At 38.0% G+C, this 23,024-nt stretch overlaps 1 protein-coding gene across 1 annotated transcript in view; it reads left to right on the forward strand.

Annotated features, from left to right (window-relative positions):
- The first annotated feature begins 4,154 nt into the window (after positions 1–4,154).
- The window catches only part of xylt1 (xylosyltransferase I), a 106,143-nt gene continuing 87,273 nt past the window's right edge, over positions 4,155–23,024 (forward strand). The window contains exon 1 of the mRNA XM_077524266.1: positions 4,155–4,518. Within this exon, the coding sequence (XP_077380392.1) occupies positions 4,231–4,518 (288 nt within the window). The 5' untranslated portion in view covers positions 4,155–4,230. The remainder of the gene's footprint in view (positions 4,519–23,024) is intronic.

Genomic DNA, 23,024 nt, shown 5'->3' on the forward strand with positions numbered 1-23,024 from the left:
CTATGTTCAACTGAGTACATTACAGACAAGATATTTAATATTCAACTTCAAACTGTTAGCGTTATTGTTTTTGTTTGTTTTTTACCCTCAAATATACTCTCATTTTGAACTTGATGCCTGCAAAAAAAAAAGAAAAAAAGATGAGATTGCAACAAATTTTTGGGAAAGTTGAGGAATGTTAAAATGAATAAATAAATAAATAAATAAATAAAAAACCAAACAAACAAACAAATAAACAAATAAATAAATAAATAAATAAATAAATAAATAAAAAAATAAAAAAATAAATAAATAAATAAATAAATAAATAAATAAATAGATAAATAAATAAAATTGGAACGTTCCACAGAAGAACAGGTTCATTAGAAACGGGTGGTTGTGACATTTGGGTATAAAAGGAGGGTCCCAGAAAGGCTCAGTTGTTCACTAGCAAGGATGGGAAAGGTTCATCAATTTGGCATAAGCAATTAGTCTACTAGTTTAAGAGCGTTTCTCAATGTACACATTGCAGGGAATATACAAAATTTATCATCAATGGTCCAGAATATTGCCAAATTTCTGCATGTAAGCGACAAGGTTGAAAACCTCCACTGAATGCCCGTGACCCTTGATCCTTCAGGTGGCACTGCATTTATAAAAACGGCATTGAAATGATATTATAAATTGGGCTCAAGAACATTTGAAGAAAAAAACATAATCAGACAACACAGTTTGTTGCTCCATCTACAAATGAAACCATACATCAACAACACCCAGACACGCCGCTGGCTACTGTGGGCCCGAGCTTATCTGAGATGGACTGCTGCAAGGTAGAAAAGTGTGCTGTGGTCTGATGAGTCCACATTTCAAATTATGACTTGGAATCATGGACAATGCTCCGGGCCAAAGAGGGAAAAGATAATCTGGATGTTGTCAGTGCAAAATTGGAAAACCAACAATCGTATGGCGTCTCGGTGTCCATGGCATGGGTGACTTGCACTTCTGTTAAGGCAACATTTTTGGGGCAACATATTGTGGCATCCAAAGTAACCTCTTTTGCAGGGATGTCCCTGCTTATTTTAGCAAGACAATGTCAAGTCACCGTCTGCACACGTTACAAAAGTGCAGCTTCATCACAAGTGTTCATTTTTGACAAGAAATTTAAATTTAGTTCTAGTTATGGTCTTTTGACTAAACTTAAAGTTTTAGTCATCTGATTGTATTTTAGTTTTAGTCCAATTTTAGTCTGTAATAAAGATCAATTATAGTTGACTAAATTGTCAATGATTTCCTTCAGCATACACTTCAACTTTTAGACAGAAAATTACAACAAACTTATTCGTAACTAGTTCAACACACAAGACTCATTTATTAAAACAATGGTGTCTTTATTAAACTTTGTTTCAACAAAAAATGTTGAATTGACAACTGACTATGCCACCTAAATAAAAAAGTGCATAATTGCCTGAGATTCATTTTACAGCTGCACATTGAACGGAAACATGTTTGAACATTAAATCAAGTGAATTGAACGGTTTCTGAGTGGTTTTCTCCCACCCGCGTTTCAGTTCTTCTTCTGATTGGATTTTATCACTGTATTGTTTTTGATTTTGTTTTAGTCGACGGAAATGTCAGTTAAGTTAGCTATCGTCATCGTCTCAATGAATGGCTCCTATTTCAGTTTTTGTTTCATTTTTGTCTGAAAAAAAAATTGTGACGAAAATCCTTCATGGACGAAATTATTACTGACCTTCATAGTAAAAGAGAGTAAGTACTTGAAAGAACTGCCAGCAGTCCAGACCTGTCTCCTATTGAAAATATGCGGTGCATTATGAAATGCAAAATACAACAATGCATTGTAACAAATTTCTGTAAATCCTACAGTAAAAAAAAATAAAAAAATACAGCATTACCTTGTTTCTTAATTTTACAGCATTTAACTGTATACCGCAATGCACTATGGGTAAAACAAAGTGCATTATGGGTAAAAACAAAGGACAGTAATTTGCTGTTTAATTAGCAGTCAAATGCTGTAAATTTTACAGCAACTATGTTATGGTGTGCATATATGTGGGTTACAATAAATACTGTAAACATTATTGGATTGTGGCGAAGAACTCTCTCTCTGGATTGTCACTGGAGCAAGGACAAGAATTCAGCAAATTGGTTAGTAATATTTTAGCGAAAAGGCAGTCTGCATCGTGTTCACATCTAATGGAGCCTAATCAGCATAATCGTAAAAAAAAACAAAAAAAACAAAAACTAATTTTTTAGTTGTTTAATGTATGCAATTGCGCCTTTTTTAAATTTTAAAATAACTAATTTAATACATTTTGTTTCATCCAAAAGGAACTTGCATAATTATAGTGTTTCAAAGAATTTTAATTGTCTTAATATTTTTATTTTTTTTTTTTACATTTAAACATGTTCTTGTTTTGTACTAAAATATAAATGATCGTCCTACTGTCCAGTGCACATGCTGCATTCCAACTTCAACTTCAACATAAATAAATAAATAAATAAATAAATAAATAAATAAATAAATAAATAAATAAATAAATAAATAAATAAATTCTGTTTGTTCCAAAAGGAACTTAATTTAATTGGTCTTAAATATTTTTAAATGTGTAAACATTTTTTTGTTTTTACCAAAAAATAAATGATCGTCCTACTGCACAGTGCACAAGCTGCACTCCAACTTCATCTTTTTGCAAACATAAATAAATATTATTATAAACATATATTATTATAAATTTCATTTTTATTTATTTTAAATTCTGTTTGCTTCAAAAGGAACTTACATAATTATAGTTTTTCTATTTTTTTAAATTGGTCTACTCTTAATATTTTGTAAAAGCTTAAATATTTTCCCGTTTTGTACCAAAAAGAAAATAATTGATTGAATAATTGTGATTTCAGCTATTGCCAAAATAATCATGATAATTATTTTTTTTCCTAATTGAGCAGCCGAAAATACAGGAACTGTAATTTATATACAGTAAATTCTTGTAATATATATATATATATATATATATATATATATATATATATATATATATATATATTAGGGGTGTGAATTGCCTAGTACCCGACGATTCGATTCGTATCACGATTCACAGGACACGATTCGATTCGATACCGATTAATCCCGATACGAATGGTCACGATTCGATACCGATTAATCCCGATACGAATTTATAAGTCGATTGTTGCGATTTTTTTTCATTCATATTTAGAAAATACTAATCAGTAAGCTTGTAGAGTGTAAGATTTATATGAAAATGTATTATTTATTTATCTGAAATTTCAGTCTTATAGAGGTTGTAATCTGTTTCATGTTTGAACAGCATTAAAATAAAAATATTAAGGCTTAATGTGCCGTTCATATAACATTCTTCCATGCTCAAGGTGTGAATCCTAAAAAAAAAAAAAAAAAAAAAAAAAATCGATTCTGCCGATTATTGAATCGATTCGAGAATCGCGCGATGTAGTATCGCGATATATCGCCGAATCGATTTTTTTTAACACCCCTAATATATATATATATATATATATATATATATATATATATATATATATATATATATATATATATATATATATATATATATATATATATATATATATCCATCCATCCATTTTCTTGACCGCTTATTCCTCACAAGGGTCGCGGGGGCTGCTGGCGCCTATCTCAGCTGGCTCTGGGCAGTAGGCAGGGGACACCCTGGACCGGTTGCCAGCCAATCGCAGGGCATATATATATATATATATATATATATATATATATATATATATACAGTAATACAGGAATTAAAGATTTTACAAGAATAAGCTGGCAGTTTTTTTTTTCTTGTCGATTCGACAGTCAATTCATTACAGTGTGGAGTTTTGGAGTAAGTTGTACATCAAGCAGGAATGTAAAAGAATTCCATCAAGGATTCTTCAACGTTCCCATACACTACTTATCCCCACATTTATTTATTTATTTATTTATTTATTTATTTATGGAGTCATAGTATTTCTGTGTTCGGACTTCCACACCAAGTTCCACCACACGGTGGCCCTGTCCTTCCCTTGCCGATGCTGCTCTTCCTCCAGCCTCCACGGTCGTGTGGCTCTCTCTCGCCTCCCCCTCCGCCTCCCCCGCCCTCCCCCCTCCTACTACCACAGCTTTCCTCAGTCTCCAACCTCGCTGCACAGTGCACACGCACACGGCCGCTCCTCCAGCTCTTGTCGCTGCCCGCTGCGAAGATGGTCGGCGGCGCGTGTGCTCGCAGGCTGGCCCGCCGGTCTCGGTCCGCCCTCATCGTAGCCCTCACGGTGCTGCTGGTGCAGACGCTGATCGTGTGGAACTTCAGCAGCCTCGACTCCGATGAAGACAACCGGGGAGACGGAGGCTCCAACGTGCGGGAGAAGAGGGACCGGGTAGCGGGCAACAAAGCCGCTGGCAGCGACTATTTGCAGCATGGGCTGCAGCGGCAGCGGCGGCAGCATCTTCCGCCGCCTGAAAGAGGGACCTCTCGTCACATACAGCAGCCGGTAAGACACATGTTCCATCCATCCTCGCGTTGGGCGAAGCGTGTGGTCGTGGAAGATGCAGCTGGTTCGGTCGCCTTGTCCTCCACTGGAGAAGACGAGCGGCACGACCGGGCCTTATTATTTGTTGTCTTGAACGGAGGCAGCCCGGGAGGCAAATAAGAGCATGCCTGCAGTCACACACGTGTGGCCTCTTGGCTCCTCTGCCGTGATGCTGAGGACAGGAGGCACGTCACAACACTCACTCCCGACTGGAAATGCAAATGCCAAAGCTGTGGATGAAATGTGAACTCAGTGATGTTGGCCACTCCTGGAAGCAATGACGGCATGCATGATTGCAAATCCTTCTTTCGGTCCGTTAGATGAGAAGATAGGAGATATGGTCTAAAATTGAACGTCATGTATGCTGTTTATGGACGTTAGAAGTTGATTTGAATGACTGTGAACTAATTAATCAATACGCCCACAAGCCACAACTTTCCAAAATGATTAGATTGATATGGTCAGAGGTATTGATCAATTAACATATTTATTGGTTGTGATTATGCTGGTTAAGGCTACGATTGTCGAACCAGTGGAAACCTACATTTATACAGATCAAATGGATTTTTCGTAGCTACTAAAAAAGAAAGAAAACCATCCAAATATTTATTTGTACCCTAGAGGTTGCACAACCAGCCGCTTTGCGTTTGAGCGGGACTTCCGCTCAGCATGTTATTCATTTTTACAGCCTGACGGCTGGCATTAAATCCTGGAAAATGGAACTTCTCTTTCACGTGGTCTCACAAGATGTTCGGCTGCCCTCAAGAAATTAGACGCAGTTGTATCTGGCATTCACGCAGCATTTTCCCTTCATAAAAGTGCCGGCTGTTTAGCGGAAGGAAGCCCGCCCGTCAGACCGCGTGCAACCTGTAGACAACTGTGATAGGTTCTGATTAACCGTGGCAGTTTCTCTGAGACTCGCACTGTGTCGTCCGTCCCCTCCGCGGACTTTGCAGTGAGACAGTTGCATCTTCTGGTGGGAGTGTTCGTCCCACCTGCCGGCATCTTAACAATTCAAAGTCACGCCAAGGACGTGTTGCTTATCTCTGATGAAATAACAGTAAGATGCTGTGAGTGACTATAGGCCTTGTTTTAACTTTGAACACTATTGTAAATTATTTACTTCTGCCTTTATTGTAGTTTTTTTTTTTTTTTTAAGATTGTTAGCAGGATTTTATGAAAAGCTTTATACCGTTTTATATATACCATAGTGGTGGTAGTGAGCCACCACTTGTTTTTGCCATGTATCCAGATAACGGTGTGGATTAGGACTGACTTTTGCTAACATTGGAAATGGCAGTTTTTGTCTTGTATTTTTCTCAATATCACAATAAAAACTCACAGTCTGTCAAGAGTTTTATCTGTGAAGATTTATTATTTTAGATTGATTTAATTTAGGATTGTTCGGCCATGGAAGAAGTTCTTCTCCTATGTTTTTATTATTTATTTTTTTTGGTTTTCTGACACAAATGGATTCATCGTCAGCCTCAGAATGCATCAGTTTGTCAGAATCACCTCATGGTATGGGCAAGTACCGATACCAGGTATTACTAATGGGCCAATACGTGGCCATCTTTCAAGGTATTGGTACTTGCGACTACGGCTGATTTGTGGCTTTCTTACGATCAGAAATTAGAAATTAGAAGAACAGAAAATTGCCATGAATTTCATTCAATTTTAAGAAAAAATGTTATTTTAGGATATATGGGTCTTTAGGGTTTTGCCCAGAAAACTTGCTAAGCCTGGTGGTCAGGTCAGTGGGAACATTAATTTGGTCGACTACCCGTACTGGTATCAGTCTAAAAAATGTGGCATCAAACATCCCAAACGTTGACGTTAAGTTTATCCATTGTTCCATTATTAACTCATTCACTCCCAAAGACGTAGTTATAATTTTTTTAGGTTTTTGTTTGCTAGAGGTTTTGTATGAAGTCTTTGATGCAGTTTCTGACCTGAAATGGAAGCTTAAAGCGATGGTAGTTATTGCAAAAGAAAATATTATTTTTTTGTAATAACTACTATCGCTTTAAGCGACCACTTCAGGTCAGAAACTGCATCAAAGCCTTCATACAAAAACTCTAGCAAACAAAAACCTAAAAAACATATAAATACGTCTTTGGGAGTGAATGAGTTAAGACATGCTCTTTCTTCGTATCCATGACCTTTTTCTTTCATTGGAAAAATGATGGCAAATCAACTTCTTGAGACACAACCTGAATGGACGTCCACCAATCATTTCAATGGTCTGTCATGCTTGTCCCATTCCCTGCATTGGGCATATTCAATTATTTTTTTCTAGACGCATGCCTGCCTTCAAGTGGATAATCACTGCTTATTAATTTTTATTTTATTTTATTTTATTTATTTTGCCTACCTAACATCGTGGGTGGTGTTGTGTGAGTGGATGTTAGCGAATGTGGTTTGGCAAAGCAGAGTCGTCCTGCCTTAAGGGTGACGCATAAACAGCAAGTGATGCTTCGTGAGTCACAATAGCTCATAGAAAAGACAGCAGCACTTCTCATCCGCAGTCGAAGGAGCCAGAAGCCACAATATGACAATAGCTGCATTTTGATGTGGCAACTTGTGCTAGATGGAAATGATACGTTGGTTTTGTGATTCCAGCTGGTAGGAGCCAAACTTGTCATTAGTGGTTGTTTGGTCTTGGTGGGAAGTGATGCAAGTGTGTGGAGATATTTTCTCCTTAGTCCAATCCAGTCTTTTACTATGTAATCTATATTCTATACCCGTGAAACTTGGTCACCCTTTGCCGAGTCATCATCCTCTGTTCTGTTGTCCCTTGCGCCAGGTCAGAACAAGAAATGGCATCCCGTTATTGTCATCAGTGAAACTTTTATCGAGCCAGACTTTGTGGTAGACGTGAGGAAATGTTAATCTGCCAGATTTTCAACAATCTGCTTTCAGCAGGAGGCAGCGGAAGTTTCTTGGGGCTTCACATCTGGTCGTCAGCTTTTTCTTCCCGTTTGCCATTACATACAGTCAGGATGTTTCCAGTGGGTGTCCACGTTGTAAAGAGTTTCCCTGTTAGTCACTGTGTAGTGTGTAACGTTACCTAGTTGTAAGTCTTTTCCATTTCCATTACGATCTACAAATGATTCACAATCTTTCCCATTGCAGTATGGGAAAAGGTGGTATTTGGACGTCATAATTCACGTTGTTGTCTCCACGTTTGCACTCCAGTTTGCCAGCACATGCCACATATAATGTTATTACGATATATAACAAATATTATAAATATGATTAGTTTTCTTTAATTTCTATTCTGATGAATTTTTGATGGATTACCTGATGTAACCTGTGTTGGGAAAGTTACTTTAAAAACTGACCTGTAAACTCTTTTCTTTCCTGTATTGTTGCCAATATTAGGAAATGTAGATAAATAAAATCTGAATCATTTGTAGCATTATCAGTTCCATTAATAATGATATGCAAGGTCACTTATAGTGTCGTGGCACAAAATGGGACTGATATTGTAGGTAATAACGTCAATATTGTCTGTCTGGATATGTGCCCTTGACTGACGGTTAAACAATGCAGGGTGTATCCCGCCTCCTACCAAACCTCAACTAGGATATGGCCCCTGCTTCCCCGTGACTGTGGATAGCCGTAAAAATGGAAGGTTGGAGTACATACAGCAACGAATAAATGTCTGTTGAATTTACACACGGCACTGTGCTGTAGTTATTGTGTGCACAAAGACTCAAATTCCCAGTTGCAATGACACGTAATTGTAAGTGTGCAGTTTCAACCAAACACCCCCTATTAATTTCACTACATACATTTATCCTTTTGGTAGTCTAAAATCTGCCGCACCTCGTCTCCTAACTGGTTGAAGCTAACCGTCAAACATTTGAAATAGTCACATCATCTTGACGTTCTTTTGAGTCTGTTATTGTGTGATGCCAAATAGCATATGTTGTTGACGTGAAGAAGCGGTAAAAACATATGGTTGTGTTTCTCGCCTCGCATCTATGGCAATTGAATCCGTTTCCGGCCCATTTCAAGTGCCAGTCACTGTCACTGTTGTGTATCATAGCGCAGCCATTGTAGCAGTGGTAATTGACTTTTAAATTGGCACTCCCATGGAAGTAAATGTCTCTGCCGTTTGAGCTATTCTGCTTTAAACGGACCTCCAAACATACATAATTACAAGTCAAAGACACTTTGCGAACGCACTGAGTGGTTAAAAAAAAAAAAATCAAACATCCAATGATTACATCAATAACGTGTTTCTCTGTGAAACCTTTAATGAAGGAAAAACAAAGTACAGCCTGCTGATCAGTCCATCACTTCGTCTCGGGTCTTTGAGCCTCTTTATCAAATGCCGTTAAGTCTGAAATGGAGGTGGAAGCGTACTCAGATCTGAGGGAAGTGGGATGCACCTCAGACTTGAAAGAGGCACATCCAAAACCTCAGACACTTTGATGTTGAAGTGTAATTTGTACACATGACGCCATCACACTTCAAATCCCGCACTGGGAAAACCTTTCATTATTGTAATACATCTTAAGAAAAAAAAACGAGTTGGGAGCTGATTTGACACATTGTGCTGTCATGGAATTTTAAGACTTCCGACTATTTATAGAGTGCAGACTAAAGGTTTGCGTTTCCACAGCAGCTCAAACACAGACACTAACCTGTGAAACACTCCTTGGAGCACAGGTGCTGGAAGCTGTGTAGACCTCTTCAGTGCCGTATCCATGTAAGCTGTATGAGGGTCCTCTTCTGCTTCTTTGCCGACTTTGTGTTAAGGACGAATAGCCCTTCAACTGGTCAACAGGTGTCAGGATGTTAGAAATACTACACACAAGCGGGAATAGAAAACCTACTGGCATGACTCATCACCGCCATGTCAGCTCTATTGACTCTCACTTAAGAGATGGGAGTTCATGTAAAAGGGACATGAGCGTCATGTTTGACAGGGTAAATAGTTACTGCATCATTAAGTTGAGCAAGTGTAACATCTGTACATCTAAATGCACTTTAAATTGCCAAATAATTGCCGTTCCACACTTGTTGCCACTATGAAACGCGGTTGGTTAACATCTCTAAGTTTGATTTGGTTTCACATCTTTCATATGGTTGTCAAATCCCTCAGTGACCACCTTTTTCTTACTGCTGCTGAAGAATTTTAAGGAAACATTCCGTATTGTTGCTGTTGAAGGCTACATTTTTTTGGTACCCTTTTTGTTTTTGAGAGATAGACAAGTAAAGTAATTAAATTCAACACATTCGAGAAGACCTACATAGTAGAGCTAGACCAATATGTTTTTTTTTTTTTTTTTTGTGTATTTTTATTTATTTTTTTCAGGGTCGATACCAATACGAGTATTAGCTGTCAAGGCGGCTGATAACCGATTTTTGGAGCCAGTAATACTTTCACTAAAAGGTATAATATTGGCATCAATATTAAAAAAGAAAAATACAAACTCCAATTCTTAACTTGATTGAAATGTCTTTAAGTACTTCTGTATTGAACAACTTTTCAGATTTGCAAAATGTTGATTGTAGATAAACGCATTTGTTTCAAAATCAAATAGGAAGTAAATGGCGCTACCAGGGTCAGTAGCATCACTAATAAAGTTAAGCGCACATTTAAATAGTTCCCTGAATTTAACCCAGTTTAAAATTAATCTATTATTGGCCGCCTGATTTATAAAACTAAAAATATTTGTCAAAAATATTTGACAACATCAATGACAGATGCCTGTTTTGTTGACTAATAAGTAATGACGGGAAACTTTGAAAAATTGACGGACTTAGCTTTGGCGGTTGTGGTTTTTCATCCATCAACATAATCGTCAATAACAGTTTGATTTGGCTTAAAATAATGACGCTAACGGACAAGTGTCCCGACCACTGACGAATAACAGACACTCCAAATTCATTGACGAACCCACCTCTGCTAATTAGAGCGAAGTGTAGCATCTGCAAAGGGACACTTTTTGTCTCGCCAATCTCCAAACCAAAGAGCATAACAAAGAAATCCTGGCTGTGCTCAGGCACAACACAGTGTTGTATTGAAGCCAACCACAAAGTGATGTGAGCTATTACAATTTTTTTTCCCATCCCCTCAACACTGCTGTCGGGAAATGACAAATCCGGGCCACTAGATTAAAACTGCAATCTTGTTACCACCTATGACAGGGATGGGCAATCTCGGTCCTCGAGGGCCGGTGTCCCTGCAGGTTTTTGAGGCTTCCGTTTTCCAACACAGCTGATATATGATCAGCTCATCAGCAAGCTCTGCATAAGAGGGATAACGATCTCGTTGATTGGAATCAGCTTGTGTTGGAAAACGGACACCTCAAAAACCTGCAGGGACACCGGCCCTCGAGGACCGAGATTGCCCATCCCTGACCTATGAGATCACAGAGACAGTTTTGATTCACTGAGATTGATGATCATCTCAATGCAAATTAACATCTTTTGTTTTTGTTTCTTTAGACTTCATATTTGCACAGATTGCACAGGTGTGTGTGCGTGTGTGTGTGTGTTCAGCATGATACCCTATAATCTAGGAGCATCAATCACCACAACTGAGGCCATCTCTCCAACTACTGCAAGGTACCCCCTTGGACCCAACCTTCAATCTTCCACCATCCTCCCATCATCCTCTGCTGCTGTTACAGATGGTTTCATTCCCGACACATTAATAACACATCATCCAGATGAATGAAGCTGTATAATACGTAGCGTTGCCAATAATCCCGTAGGTAAGAGGCTTAGCAGACAACCCCGTGAGAGACAAAGAGAAAGATATGAAGACGAGGCGGGAAAGGGGGGAGGGGAGGGAAGTTTCCTTGCTTTCTGAAGTCTGCGTCCCAGGTTGATTTTCTCTCACAGATGTGAACGCTCAAAATTCGAGAATGGGGTTTATTTGGCCAATTAATTTATTCCAATTGAGTTTCCTAATTCACTTTAAATATATCTAGCGTTATTTAAGACTTAGCTGCAAAAAATGATATTGTACTATTTCGATAACGTACAATCTTGTTTCCATTAAAGAGTGTTCGCCTCTGAGGCGCAATTCTCGTAATGTCCCGTCTCACGAGATCTCGTAGTTCTGTGCTCATGATGTTTACGGAAGACGGACGCCCGGAGTTGTTAGGATTACTTTAAAAACATCTCTTTCCTCTCTTTAGTTTTTCCTCTGGTCTCTTTGAGATCTGGTTAATTTGTTGGAATTTAGAGGCTTCTGGGGTTGGCGTAAGACTGATTTTGTAACCATGGGGAAGGCAGGAAGTATTTGGTCGGTGCTGGATTTCACTTTGATTTATCTTTCTTTTGTTTTTATCTTTTCTGACCTTTTCTCTGGTCTCCTGACCATTTGAACCTCACGACTCTGGCGAGACTCTGAAGTACCTGGTTAAGGTGAAGGGTAATCGGATTTTTATGAGGTTTTAGGTGAATTAATGAGTATAAATTTTTACGTATTTGCACACACACGCACGCGCACACACGCACGCAAACGCACACACACAAACGCACGCACGCGCACACGCACACAAACGCACACATACACGTAGAAAAGAGAGAAAAACAAAACATCTCTCTCCCCTTATCGGGCGGGATTGGGCATTGGAGTTGGTGTGTGGTGTGTGGTGTTGGAGTGCGCGCACTTATTACGGTAAGATATGTTTGGGGAGACAAAGAAACACAATTATTTTTTAGAATTAAATAAACAAAACTGTCCATTTTGTGTCTTGTGGCAGAGAGACGCACTTATATGATGTCATCTCGCGGCGTAAAAGAAGAAGACCGTATGGAAACCGGCAAAGGTCGCATGTCTGTTTTGCGCATTTTCACAAAATTTGCTACAAAAAAATTCGAAACATTTGGATGGAAACCTGACTCGTGTTTCCATTACACTTTTACGAAATACTTCTACTTCGACATGTCTCTAAAACCACCTCATGAAGCCTAAAAACATGTTTTGTTATATTTGAGTTTTTGTTTGTTTGTTTTTTTCTCGAAAATGTTTCCAGTAGCTTGCTTTTGCGCAAAACTGAAGGTAATGGAATCACACCCACTGATACATATTCACAACTAAACTTGAAATCAAAACCATATTCTCAAGGTGCTATGAGTTGTGCAGACTTGCTAGCAAGCGTCCCAGCTAAACTGAGGCTAATGTGATAATTGTAGTTTGATCACCTCACCTGTAAATCTCAGGACTGAAACATTGATAAATAACCATTTACTTTCACATTCACTACCACACTCAAGTAAGATTGAGTAACAAATATTGACTTCAATGATTTGTTATGACCACATATTAATTCTACTATTGCTGATGTTTTTGTTCCAAAACACATTATGTGTGAGGTTGTAGGGACAGATGTGGTAACATTTTAACATAATTCTGTTGTATTAAGTGCAAAAATATTCTTTGTGGTGCTGCTATTTCAGCCTTGATCACCTTATCTGTCGTCATTGTATCCCCTGAAGCATTCTCCACGAACTGCCTTTTGTGAGTGTCATTAGACAGTATGGAATATGTTTATCTCTCAGCCGTAATGGCAACATCATGCTGAAAATCACTTGACAGCCTGTTATTGAGTGAGCGTATACGATAGCTTGCGCACTTTTCTGCAGGGCAACTGCATTGACATGCAACATGCTGATCCACATGCAACACGGAAATTCACAAGAACATATCATCACACCCACACACGCTAATAGTGGCACTGAGCATGAGCCACTTTGTTGATATTTCCTCCACGTCATATTCTAATCTCCGTGCATTTTGGGGCTGTATTAAAACGTGCCGTCAGAAAGAATAAAAGGACTGTGAACTTAATGTGAAGATATGGGTGAAGGTGAAGATGTAGGGACCATCTTCCCTTTCTTTTAAAGCCTTATTGTCAACCAAGTCCTGTGGATCAAGCAGATTGTGACACTTTTATTCTTTCTTCCTCCTTTTTTTTCATCATTTCCTCACCACTGGAGATGAACGCCAACAGGCCAGAAAACTTGAATCTATTTTGTGATTAAGAGAAGTGGTGAGAGAGAAAAGAAAGAGAGAACAAAAGAGGCAAGAAAAAAAGTGCTGATGAAAGAAAAAATGTGTGGAAAAAAAAGAAAAGAAAAATGTCTCATCCCTTCTAAAAATCCAACATTGACTCAAATCCTCAGTAATCCTCACAGAAATCTGGTGTGGTTTGAAGGCCTGTTGGTGGAAAGCATTTGAGGCAAAGATTGTGTAATAGGACACAAACCTGTGTTGAAACAAACCCAGACCAAATGGATCAGGTTAGGGCTGCAAATAATGAGGATTTTAAAAGGATACTTCACTTATTTAGCCCATTATACTAATAAAAAGTTCATATTTTATCTGTAATTAATTTGATACTTTCCTTATATTTCATGTACAAGTAGTACCTTTAAAAACACATTTTGCAACTTGCTGTCGACTGAAAATGACATCACAAGGGCTCAGGTAACCAATCACAGCTCACCTGTTTTCTAGGTTTGGTCATGTGGCATTCACAAGCTGAGCTGTGATTGGTTACCTGAGCCCTTGTGATGTCATTTTCAGTCGACAGCAAGTAGCAAAATGTGTTTTTAAAGGTAATTGTACATGAAAAATAATGAAAATATCAAATTATAGGCAAAATATTCATGTTTGAAGTAATGTTTAAATAAGTAAAGTATCCCTTTAATAACTGATTCATTTGTTGATTATTTTGTCAATTCATCTATGAATTACGGTAAATTAAAAACCTTTGGATTTCCATCCATTTGTCTAAAAACATTACATTATTTCAAAATTGACAGTGGAGAAAATCATACATTAATTATGATTCCGTTACTGGTTTGGCCCATAACATGTTTTCCAAAGTAAAAGCAGATGTTATATTTTGATTCTGCATAAAGATAATCAGTCGGCTTTCATGGCGGACTGCAGAAATAAGACAATATTTAATGTTCACAATCTGAAATTCCAAGCATTTGGATAATTATAAATTTCAAAACGTAAACAATTAATCAACTATTAAAAATAATGATTGATTACATGATAAATAAAAGATGTCTCTGGCCCCTCTGATGCTTCTAATTTGATATACAAGAAACCACCGCGCCTGAGGAAAAACAACAATCTGCTGTCGTCTGTGAAATTACCAACATGGGTTGTAACCCTCATCATGCACTGTGCAGGATTTGCGCCGGTCACTAAAATAGAGTTCTAAATGTCCTCAGTTTGATTTTTTATTTATGTGGCTGTGCTGACTGTGCAGTGTGAGAGCGCATGACAAATGATTGACACCTCGTAAGTTACGCCCCTTGTCTCTGATTGGTTTGTTTTTCCGTGAGTGCGGTGGTTTCTTGTATATCAAATAAGAGGTGAAAGATGGAGTGAGACACCTGATATTTTTCACAGATCATTTTGAAAACTGACTTTTTTTTATTTATTTTTTTTACTTTTGACGCATAAATCTCTGAATAAGGGCGCCCGTAGGAATAATAATGGTGTATTTATGGGGAAAAAAAATTTTTTCCACCAAAAAGAACAATTTATTTCAGTGAAGCATTTTTGTGTTGCCATTGTCAAACATGAAAACTTCACACTTCTCTGTGAGAATGAAAATGGAATGAGAAGACCATAAAAGACTGGTCTTCTTGTAAAAACATCTACAAGTTATTCAGTGTATTCATGAGAACAGCTTTGTAGACTACTGTATATGATCAATGACAATTCTCTCTGGTTCTGAATCTATGGTTGGTGTTGTTTACGAAACACAGACACATTTCAAGCATCACTAATGAAGCGACGTGTTAGCTGAGGAAGGGCACTCAAGTCGGCTTGTTTTTCTTGATTGGTCTCTGCTGTTTCAATATGCTTCCCTCTTATTAACTCACCTGCATCCGTGTGATCATTTACATTCAATCAGAAGCATGCGTGCGGACACAACCCGCATTCAAAACTGCTTAAAGACCATTCAGCTCAATATGCTTATTCGGCTCTAGCATGGTTTGCTTGCTACTCTGGACACCAAACATTAATACTATGGGCTGGTATTTGTGCCACCAGAAAGTGAATCTGAATTATTTAGATATGAATTAGAATTGCTAAACTTGAATAACTGTATTGGAAAAACTGGAAATGAATTACAAAAATTTAATTTGTGTTCAATAACTGGATTTAAAAACTGAATTTGAATATTGAATTTGTATTTTTTTAGTTTGAATCACTGAAGTGAAAAACGGAATCTGTATTGTAAAATTTGAATGTGGAAAAAAATTCAATTCAATATTCCGTATATATTCACATTCAATTTTGCAAATACAATTTCAAATGTTCTCAATTCAAATTCAGTTCGTTTGACAAATATCCGGCTACTTTCAGAAGAGCAACCTATTACCGATACACGGATCTCCTCTTCGGCCAAACAGCGCCATTGTTTTTCCGCTGATGTCACTTTACCCGGAACAGGTTCTCTCCGGTTTCTTACTTTTTTTTTTTTTTTTTTTAAATAAGCCTAAACATAACTAGAACACTAAACATAACCATAATCTTTAGGTGTGTTAAAAAAAAATCGATTCGGCAATATATCGCGATATTACAGCTCACAATTCTCAAATCGATTCAATAGGTAGCCTAATCGATTTTTAAACAACAATTTTTGACGGAAAAATATTCAACAAAACGTCTTACTTAGGGTTAGGATTCACACCTTAAGCATGGAAGAATGTTATATTAATGGAACATTAAAGGAATCGTTCGGATTTTTTAACATGAATCTCAATTTCATCCTCACCTCCCGTGTGTGCGATCAGCACTGATTTACCCCTGACAGCGTTCTGTGACACGAGTTCTGGTCCAGTGTTGGACGAGAGGAAAATAGTCCAGCAAGCTGGCTGGGGTCTTGGAAATAAAGCGTTTTTCTTCTAAAAACTATTTGTGTTCAAAAGCGTGATACATTTCCATCACAATACTCCTTTTCTGAAAAAAGTCAGACGCCATTACCGCCAGCTACTACTTTTAAGCCTTAATATTTTATTTCAATGCTGTTCAAACATGAAACAGATTACAACCTGTTTGTTAAATTCGGATCACAGTTATAAGACTGAAGTTTCAGATAAATAAATAATACATTTATAATACATTTTCATACAAATCTTAGAGCATACATGCACAAGTTTACTTAAGAGTATTTTCTAAATTTGAATAAAAAAAAAAATCGCAACAATTGACTTCTAAATTCGTATCAGGATTAATTGGTATCGGATCGTGACCTATGAATCGTGATACAAATCGAATTGTCAGGCACTAGGCAAATATATATATTGTGGGTGCACCGATCACAATTTTCCGGCCGATCGCAGATCCCCGATCTTTTAACAAGTCTGACCTGCCAATCCCGATTTTTGCCGATACCGATTTTTTTTTTTTTTTACCCCATTTCAAGCAGCATATACCTTCAGTGTTCTAATCTTGTTTTATTAGAAAACATTGAACAATAACGGCGAAATAATATAAATTGGTTGTTTTAACTGCACATGAAGTTGTTCTTTAAAATAAAAATGAAAATCCTATAAGTCATCTCAGCAGAAGAGGACAATGGCTGACTTTTTCAGACCTCTGAGGAGGGAGATGAGATAGGTGGAAAAGATCGGTTTATTCTTAAGGGATCGGCCGATCACTGATCTTCCAAAATTAAGGAAATCAGGGCCGATAAATCGGCCAGCCGATCGACCGGTGCACCTCTAATATATATATATATATATATATATATATATATATATATATATATATATATATATATATATATATATATATATATATATATATATATATATATATTAGAGGTGCACAAAACCGGTAAGTAAAATTGTCGAACACTCTACACCACATGAATAAAGCTCTTCAGTATTCATACTAAAGCACCAAGGCCAGGCAGCAAGCTCATGCTCATTACAGAACAGGTGTTTGCCCCATGAGTGTCGCGCTCTGTCCGCTCTCTACTGGCTTGCCTTCAGGACAGGTGCACTTGCATGCATCCCTCACTTTGTAGACTTCCTCACCCTCTTCATAACTGCACGTTGCCACTCATCCGTTCACCCGTCTTCCCAACCCACATCTCCCTTCTCCCCTATTTCAAGTGGGGACGTCTCGCTGCGCCACTGAGTCGCTCAATGGTGCTCCAGACGCCGCAGGCCTCTCAAATCAGCTTCAATGAGGAGCCCTGCAGAGGTTGTCGCTGCCGGGGAGAAATTGCACTCTAATTGAGCGCCCTGTAAGAATAATACGCTCTTTTTACTGATTTCCTGGTAGCGGTGAATCATCAACATCATCGTCATCATCATCATCATCATGCCATCACATCAGCAACGCTCCGCATACACTGTCACACGTCGGCGCTTGAGTTGACCTGCTCGATTCTCTCTCCTCAATTGCTCTCGTTCCACTTATTTTATTCCAATTTCCTCCGTCTTTCTCATTTCTGTGACTGCTTCCTCACTAGCAGCTCCTCTCATCTGACTCCAGTCAACCCTCACATTTATGTTCCATTACAATGAACCCCGTGCCTCAAAGGTATACAGAAATTAGGGTAAAGAAAAAAGAAAATAGGTACTTGGGATAATGATTGTGAAAGTGTTATTTTTCACTCTGGATAGCAAGCAATAATATTTGCCAGGTGAGGGCACGGGATACGTTTTTAAATTTTTTTCTATTTTTACTACTAATTTTTTACCATTTTTCTACGTTTTTAAAATTTGGAAAGTGAACATCACAGGCAGGTAATTCAGCACGTTATTTAAAGAGTCAGTGTCTACAATTTTGTGCAATCTAGTGGTGAAATAATAGAATGCAACAACCTAAGTTAGAAGAATGTGCAATTTGAAGCACGCACACTACGGTGTCCCGGACAGACCACACTTTGTAAGCCTACCACCAATTACTATGTTTGAAAGTACTTCTATCCCTGTGCTGCATTCGAGGATGGTCGGAAGTGAGACTTTTATGAGTTCAAACCAGGAAGTGTGTACGTGAATGCCCCCTTGAACACGGAAATCCTTCACCGACGTACTACAATGTGACATCACTCTACAATGGCGACCACTTTGAAAACACACAGTGAATGGAGAAACACAATTTACTGGAGTGTAAAAGTACATAGCTTTCTTCATTCATAAATATTTAACATAACTCCACATAACACAATGTACTGTATGTGACAGTATGCCGCTATCTCCCTGCATGAAATTATACAGGGAAATTCTGAACTGGATGAAATGCTTATTTAAGATAAAAAGATAAAAAGATAAGATAAGAAGATAAAAACAATAAATGAAGCAAAATTGCGAGAAGGCAAATTTGCAGGAGGTCAAAATAAGAAACAGTGTGTCACTATCCGCCATTTTGGTTGTTTACTTTCGTCTCAAACAGGTCAGAACTTTCAAAAACCAACTTGGATAAATTCGACTTCCGACCATCCTCGAATGCAGCATTAGCACAAAGATGGCGGTCAAACATGTCAGCCTGCTGTAAGGCAACATTCAACTGGTCGTGTGTGCAAAGTTTGTTCTGTTGGCATTTATAGTAAATTGTAAGTCAACAAACGTGTGGACGGTTAGCTAGCCGGAGCTATCGTTAGCCTTTAGCTAAAAACAACAACGGAGAACATTACCTTAGTATAGACGTAGTAGTTTCTGTTCATTTTGGAGGGATTCGACTGGTCGTGTGTGTGGTCTTCCACAAAGTTTGACGCAGCGCAGACATTTTTCGTAGTTATTTGAGGGTTTAGGGAAGGGAATAATCCGGACAATGTCTCTCTTGTGTCTCTCTTACAAAAGCTGTGACTACCGCAGGACGCCAGTTAGTCGATCGGGATAACGGCTATTACTCTTATACGAGCCGTGATTACAGCATTTAACCATTTTTATTGATTTTATTTCTTGGCTTTGGATAACCACACAATGCACTACCGGGAGCTGGATTGCTTTTGTTTGCCTGCATCAAAACGCACGTGCCGTCGCAGACATGACATCTTGCATCTGGATTGGTTTACTAGGTCATGCGGGCGTGGTTTACGGTAAGGTCAATTAGGGTGAGACGTAAGAGGTAATTAAGTTACACCCTGGACTGGTCACTTGTCAATCACATGACTGACACTTGGGGTTATTTCACACTACTAGCCCAAATGTTATTTTTGTCATGTCCATATTATATCTTAATTTTGGTTATATGAAATTGTAAAAAGAATGACCAAGTGAAATACGGTCACCCTGAGATGGAGCCAACCTCCATGTAAAGGTGCGGTTGACATCATTAAGTTTGAAACATTGAATCATATTTGAATAGAAATGATATAAAAGTTACTTTACTTTCCTGTCATTATTGAATGAACACAGCAGCATGCTCTTCAGTACCTTGAAGATAGAAATGCGCTAAATAAATGCAACCCATTTTCCATAATGTAGTCAAGTTTGCCCATACGGGTATAAAAGCTCTTTGTGATTGGAGCAGTTTCAGTAGGTTGAAGGGGAGCAAGAGTAAAAGCACAGTTATGGACAGGGGCTGCCGCCAGGGATTTGCCACCATGTGAATAAAAAATCACTTTGGGGCCCACCGCTTCGATGGTGATTTGAAAATACTATTTTCTAGGGCAACTGTCAATCACAAGCCCGTAGAATCGTCATTACTTTTCTCCTCGTTATTTATAGCGTCCCTGCTTATGGATGCAAAGAATGTGAGCCCATTTAAATGTGATATTGGATGGAAGAAAAACACACACACAAAAAAAAGAAATACTGGAAGCAGATGTTAATTGACTTATAGAAAGCCAGACTGAGATGTAAACAGAGAAGTTAAGGGAAAGCAAATGCATGTCAAACTGGATTTCAAGCCTGCAGACTGGCACATGTGTCGATGTGTGACCCTCAACAAAGAACACTGCTTCTTTTTTTTTTGGTGGCTAGTCGGGACTTCTGACTACTCTCTTTGTCCTCAGGTTTCCACTTAACTGCTTGGAGGGAAATCTGTTTAGCTTTGGCCTATGACAATATTTTTTAGAACGTTTAGTTTACTCGGAGCTGATGAATATGTCTTTGTCATGGAGAACTAAGTGAGCCCTAGAGCACTCCTTCAGGAACAGGATATATATTTGCTGTGTGGATCGACTTCACTGCTCTTGTGTCGATGGTAAAGTTTTGTACTTGAACATATGCATGTGCTGTTCACACTATGCAGATGTAATCGTCATTCTGAACCTGCTGAAGAGATTTGGTCACAGCAATTATAAATCAGCCAGGACACGTCTGCTTACTTAGCACACAGTCTATTTGCCTAAAAGACACAAATGAGTGCCGTTTAACGGTAATAGAGAGGCAGTCTAATGAGTAAGTAACTATTTTCCTGGTGTGAGTTGCTCCAAGGTGAGTGGAATAATCAAAGGAATAGGACAGTATTTACACTGGTATTATGTCCACTGGCAGCAATGAAGATTAATGAGCATGAGGTTCATTATTGCCTTGAAATGAATCCCCCTTCCGCCTTTCATTTTTCTCATTTCCTATTCCTTTATATGTTCAGCCAAATATATTTCACATGTTAGCTGACAGTAAGGCAGGTGGCTGTTGCGATACCCTTGTTTGAAAAATAAAAATGTAAAACGCATGCTAGGTCATTGAATCATAATCATGATATCCCTTAGTTTATAAATGAAAACAATTCTGGTTACACCTACTTTATTTATTCTATTAATTGTATTTATTTACTATATTACTGAACATTTTGTTTTTCTGGGGGGGTTTTTCATGTGGGAAAATTGTGGTCAATCCTCACCAACATTTAATGTGGACGTCTTTAACCTCTTCAGCCCCTACAAATATCAGAATGATGACCTCAATGTTTTTTATTTCACCATATAGGAGAAACTTCTTCTTTTAGGATTTAAAAAATAAAAAAATAAATCGATTTCCATTTATTGGGTTTAAAATGAGCTGGATGCCCTTTATCCAAGCTGAAATACATGTGATTTGAATGGCTCATTGTCAATTTAATATTCAAAAATGCAATATTCAGTATGTAAACAAGCTTAACGCAAATTGGGTTTCTGTTCTCCTTAATTTTACTATATGGAAGACAATCTTTGGCCAATATGTGGGCCACCCTGCTTCTTTATTGTGTTGGCACAGCTGAAATTTAACGAGCTATTAGCGGAACTGTACCCCAGTGTATCTCACATTGTGTTCTATGTGCATTTTCTGCTTAAAGTAAATGGAAATGTTAATACTAATGTTCATACAGTTGATTTATACTTTTATATTAGTGGGCGTATGAAGAAGCATGCAATAAAGTTTTTCTCAAATTAGCTATTTGGCGCTTTGGAGGAGGGCTTACAAAGATGATGAAAGTCTTTGATGGTTAGCTGTAAACACTGCTTGTAGAATAACACATTTTTTTTCTAAACTGGTAAAGACGGAACCATATTCAGAAGGTTGGGAAAATATGCGCATGGAAACCATTTCACATAGCAGTTAATGCACTTGAAATTGCACTTGTAATGAAGTTTTGGTTTCTAAAATCCAAATGGCCATATTGGACATTTTGAATGTTTTTTTTTGTTTGTTTGTTTGTTGTTCTTGTTTTGCTTTTTTTTTATTTTTATTTTTTTTTAAAGCTATTGTTTCATAAAATAATTATAAATGAAGGCAAAGTTATATTCATTTTTAATAATGGAAAATACATCTAAGTGCAATTTAAAGGCACGTTCCCTTCGTTTAAATAAGGAGAGGGGATTACAAAGTACAATATTGAAGACAATAAGAAAAGCAAGCTAGCCAAGCAACAGCTGTTTAACTACTGTTGCTAGCCAGGGACCCAATGCTAACGCTAACAGCTAGCTACTAGCCACGAACATCGGAGACTTGTCCTGTATCATTCAATGACGGTGTAATTAACTTGCGGTTTCTTTGCGTCCTAATTGAGCTATTTAATATACTTTCGGGGTGGCATTATAGAAAATATGTAATTTCAATAAAAACGATAATGCAAGCCAAAATGTCAAAAGGAAGTAGTCAAGCTTGCGTCCACGCCACCATGCAGACAGACTTCAAAGTAAAATTGACCAAGGCTGTTGCATTAGTGTCAATGTATTATTTGGTCAGCTTTATTTTGAAGTTTGCCTTTGCGGCTTCCCTGACATGTCTGAATAACTGCGCAGTGTTGTCAGGTCAGCACAGCTCGCACACGTACACACACACGCGCGCAGTTGACGCACACGCGGAGACAGAACTTAATCGTTTACATACATTTTAATCTTTTTGTTTAGGTAGAAGAAGCAAGTCTTTTCAAGTCCACACAAGTCACAAGTCCAAGTCGAGTTGCAAGTCTTTTAACATTTTGTCAAGTCGAGTCTAAAGTCGTCAAATTCATGACTCGAGTCTGACTCGAGTCCAAGTCACATGACTCGAGTCCACACCTCTGGAACAGAGTCATA

This window comes from Festucalex cinctus, chromosome 6 (assembly GCF_051991245.1).
Source record: "Festucalex cinctus isolate MCC-2025b chromosome 6, RoL_Fcin_1.0, whole genome shotgun sequence".
Taxonomy (NCBI): Eukaryota; Metazoa; Chordata; class Actinopteri; order Syngnathiformes; family Syngnathidae; genus Festucalex; species Festucalex cinctus.